The sequence below is a fragment of the Lactuca saligna genome, chromosome 9 (assembly GCF_052625555.1).
Source record: "Lactuca saligna cultivar CGN05327 chromosome 9, ASM5262555v1, whole genome shotgun sequence".
Lineage (NCBI taxonomy): Eukaryota > Viridiplantae > Streptophyta > Magnoliopsida > Asterales > Asteraceae > Lactuca > Lactuca saligna.
In genome coordinates, this window is record NC_136425.1 from 26,595,206 (window position 1) to 26,598,283 (window position 3,078).

Here is a 3,078-nt window from a genome sequence, read left to right on the forward strand (position 1 = left end):
TGTGAACTCGTGTAAACAAATGGGTTGGTAGGTTATATATGGGTTTATGTTCTAAACCCGTCAACCCGTGACCTGTATATTTAAATGGGTCGTGTTTGGGTTGGCATATTTTAACCCGCCAACCTGCAACATGTCAACCCTAACACGACACGATTGCTAGGCCTAGTTGTTGACTTGATCCATTTTTCCACATGTGCATATTCTTATCACCAAATACATATGTAATTATGGTGTTTGTATCATCCAACATATGCATATGCTTCACAGGACGCTGATAAAAGTCCAAAAAGAAAATCATCGGAATTACAGTAATCACTTTAAAAATGTGCATACAAATGGTAGGAACAGACAACATCTATGGAACACTTAAGTAGTTCTTCTCCATCATCTAAGGTGAGAACTATGATCTTGGTATTTGATGCAACTAATATTTATCATCTATCATTACAAGAAAACAACCGTTAGAAGAAAAAGGTTAAGACAATTTAACGACCATGTGTTGGGAAGACTCACCAGAAAAATATACAGATGAAGAGATAAGTTTCTTTAAGATTTTCATTTCTTTTAATAGTTCACCAGTTTCAGAGTTCAATTTGCATGTTGTTCCATCCGTACTTATATCATAAAGTTTACGCCCTTTGTTTGCAAAACAAAGAGCAGCAATTCTACTGCACATGGAAAAGTTATGAGTTTCAGGTATTACTCCAAATATGGTTTATTTTAACCATCAATAATCAAAAAATTTATGATCGTGATCATCTTATTATTTGCTTAAATATCAACCTAAAACCCCGGTGAATGCAATATTCTTCACCTGAACAACAAAAGAGACTAAGATTAAAGAATATGGTTTGTTAATAGTAAACAAAGTTGAAGCCAATTATTTTCCAAATTCCAATAATAACCCTTGACAGCTAGGAAAATTGAATTACCTGCACAAGCAATCCAACTCCTAGTCTAGTCTTGATATCAAGTATTATACTAGGGTTTCCATCCCAATTCATTTCCAACTGCATGGTTATTCCTTCACCTCCATCTTCAACAGTTGAAACTCCTAAACAATATAATCAAATGATAATTAAGAATCAAGTTATGTGGAATCTTCTTACTATGAAAGGGTAAATGCAAATGGTAATACTATCAATTAGCCTAGCCACAGTATACTTAGGGGCCATCGTGCCGAGGGTAAACTTGGAAAATGACAAAAAGGACAACACCATTGGTCTGTATTGTTCAATAGTTGGCTCCAAATTAGCCATTATAAGCTCAGATGCTGCCTACAAGACAATCCAAAAACACATGATAAGCATATTAACATAATGATGATGAATAGAGGGTTTTAAAATTTAAAACTGACCTCATCAACATAGGGCCAGATCTTTGTAAGATGAGCATTAAGCCAGGTCAACTGAAAGATTAAGCAAAATAATCAGTCCCTGAAGAAGATAAAAAGAAAGTGGAGAGAAAGTACTTAAGCAAGAAATACTAAAACTGTAAGAAAAAAATCACGTTAGTTTATTTAAAGTGTAATAAATCACTTTAACCGCATGTTGCTTCTAATTTCAGTTTATACTAAGCCACACACAAAAGAAATACTAAAACTGTAAGAATCGAACAAAACAGCTTGCATCCATCATTTCGTTCTTCATCTTCCCTGTCAAATACCAAAACCCAAACAATAAACCTAAACATCCAAAATTCTTTCTTTCTCACCGATTTCAGCCAAGAACACAAGAACACTTTGTTCTTGTTATAGGGTATACCTGAAAATAGAAACAACAACATCACATTTTTTATTCCTTCCTTGTCAAACTAAAACCAAACATCAAACACATACATATGTATTCTTCATCTTCTTCCAGTCGATTTCAAGGAACCCAAACACCCACTTTGGTTATATCCACTACTGTTAAACAATAAAGTCAATCCAAAACCCCATCAATTTCCATCAAAATTAAAAAAAATGAATGAATGAAGGAGCTACAGAAGCATCCCCATACAATTACCTGTCTCTTCGTGAACCACCGCAACTTAGTTCTTCTTCTTTTATCGTGCACCACTGCCAAAACCCCCCATTGGAGCTTCTGTTTCCGCTTGCCTTCCTCCAGCAGGCCAAATGTCCTCCTTCCCGTCGACCAAATGCCTCTTCATCTTCGCGACCAGCCCAAGGACCGAGACCTCCTTTGCCCTTGCTTCTCACGTCCTTCTTCGGTCTAGTCGACCACCAGAGCTCGCCACTCGAGTGCGATGGGTCTGAAATCGTCAGACGAGAAAGAGAAGGCATCATTGCCTTCGTCTCTTCTCCCTCTTCGCGGTTGGTTAGGGCTTCCGGATTAGCCGCTGTGAGCCTTCGCTCTCCTCTCTTCCCCGGTCGAGCAAGACGCCGACGACGGCCTCTGACGACGCCCAGGCTACCGATTGTTGAAGAACCATCGAACCCCTCCCATTTTTCGTGTTTCCTTCGCGTTTTCCCAGTCACTATGATCGTTCGTAAGCTCATCCGTTTGTAATTGTATGCCCCTTTTCTTTCCCGATCGTTGAAGTCATGGACAATTAAAAGCCCTAAATTTTCCTTAGTTTATTCTTTTCAGCAAATACAGTCCCTCCATGATATTTCCTTTTATAAAAGCCCTAAATTCATTTTGCATTTATAAAATGAGCAAAATACACCCTCACTTGATCCAGTTATACAAAATGAGTATCGATCAGAGAGAGAGCCGAGTAATGTGGCGAACATAGGAAAAATAAGGAAGTGAGTCATATGTGCCGGTTGAACCAAAAGTGAAAATAATGCAAACAATATAAAACATGGATAAATTATAGCAACGGAGCAAAATAAGGTGATCAAAATATCAACAACTAAAAAACAAGGACAGATTATGGCAAAGGAGCAAAGTAATTTGGTCAAAATATGAAAGACAATAAAATATGATAAATTATAGCAACCAAGCAAAATAAGGTGATCAAAATATCAAAAACCGAAAAACATGGACAAATTATAGAAGGAAGCAAAGTAATTTGTCAAAATATTAAACAAAAGAAGTAAAGTGTTCTTAACTATGTTAGGAATTAAAGTAA

At 36.9% G+C, this 3,078-nt stretch overlaps 1 protein-coding gene across 9 annotated transcripts; it reads right to left on the reverse strand.

Moving 5' to 3' along the window:
- Window positions 1–275: 275 nt before the first annotated feature.
- On the reverse strand, window positions 276–2,552 carry LOC145017454 (synaptotagmin-5-like). 9 transcript variants are annotated; one of them, XM_078975487.1, is made up of 9 exons: window positions 2,007–2,548; window positions 1,838–1,906; window positions 1,714–1,763; window positions 1,358–1,408; window positions 1,139–1,273; window positions 933–1,054; window positions 784–814; window positions 514–668; window positions 276–438 (listed from the first exon to the last, which is right to left on the reverse strand). In XM_078975487.1, the coding sequence occupies exons 5-8, from the start codon at window positions 1,257–1,259 to the stop codon at window positions 616–618; spliced, it is 327 nt and encodes a 108-aa protein (XP_078831613.1). In that variant the 5' UTR covers window positions 1,260–1,273; window positions 1,358–1,408; window positions 1,714–1,763; window positions 1,838–1,906; window positions 2,007–2,548; the 3' UTR covers window positions 276–438; window positions 514–615. The 9 variants fall into 9 exon arrangements, 7 of the variants coding, with proteins under 7 accessions (XP_078831613.1, XP_078831612.1, XP_078831609.1 ...); XM_078975486.1 differs by having other exon boundaries at window positions 1,139–1,277; window positions 2,007–2,546; XM_078975483.1 differs by lacking the exon at window positions 1,714–1,763 and having other exon boundaries at window positions 1,139–1,277; window positions 1,838–1,903; window positions 2,007–2,551.
- Window positions 2,553–3,078: the final 526 nt, after the last annotated feature.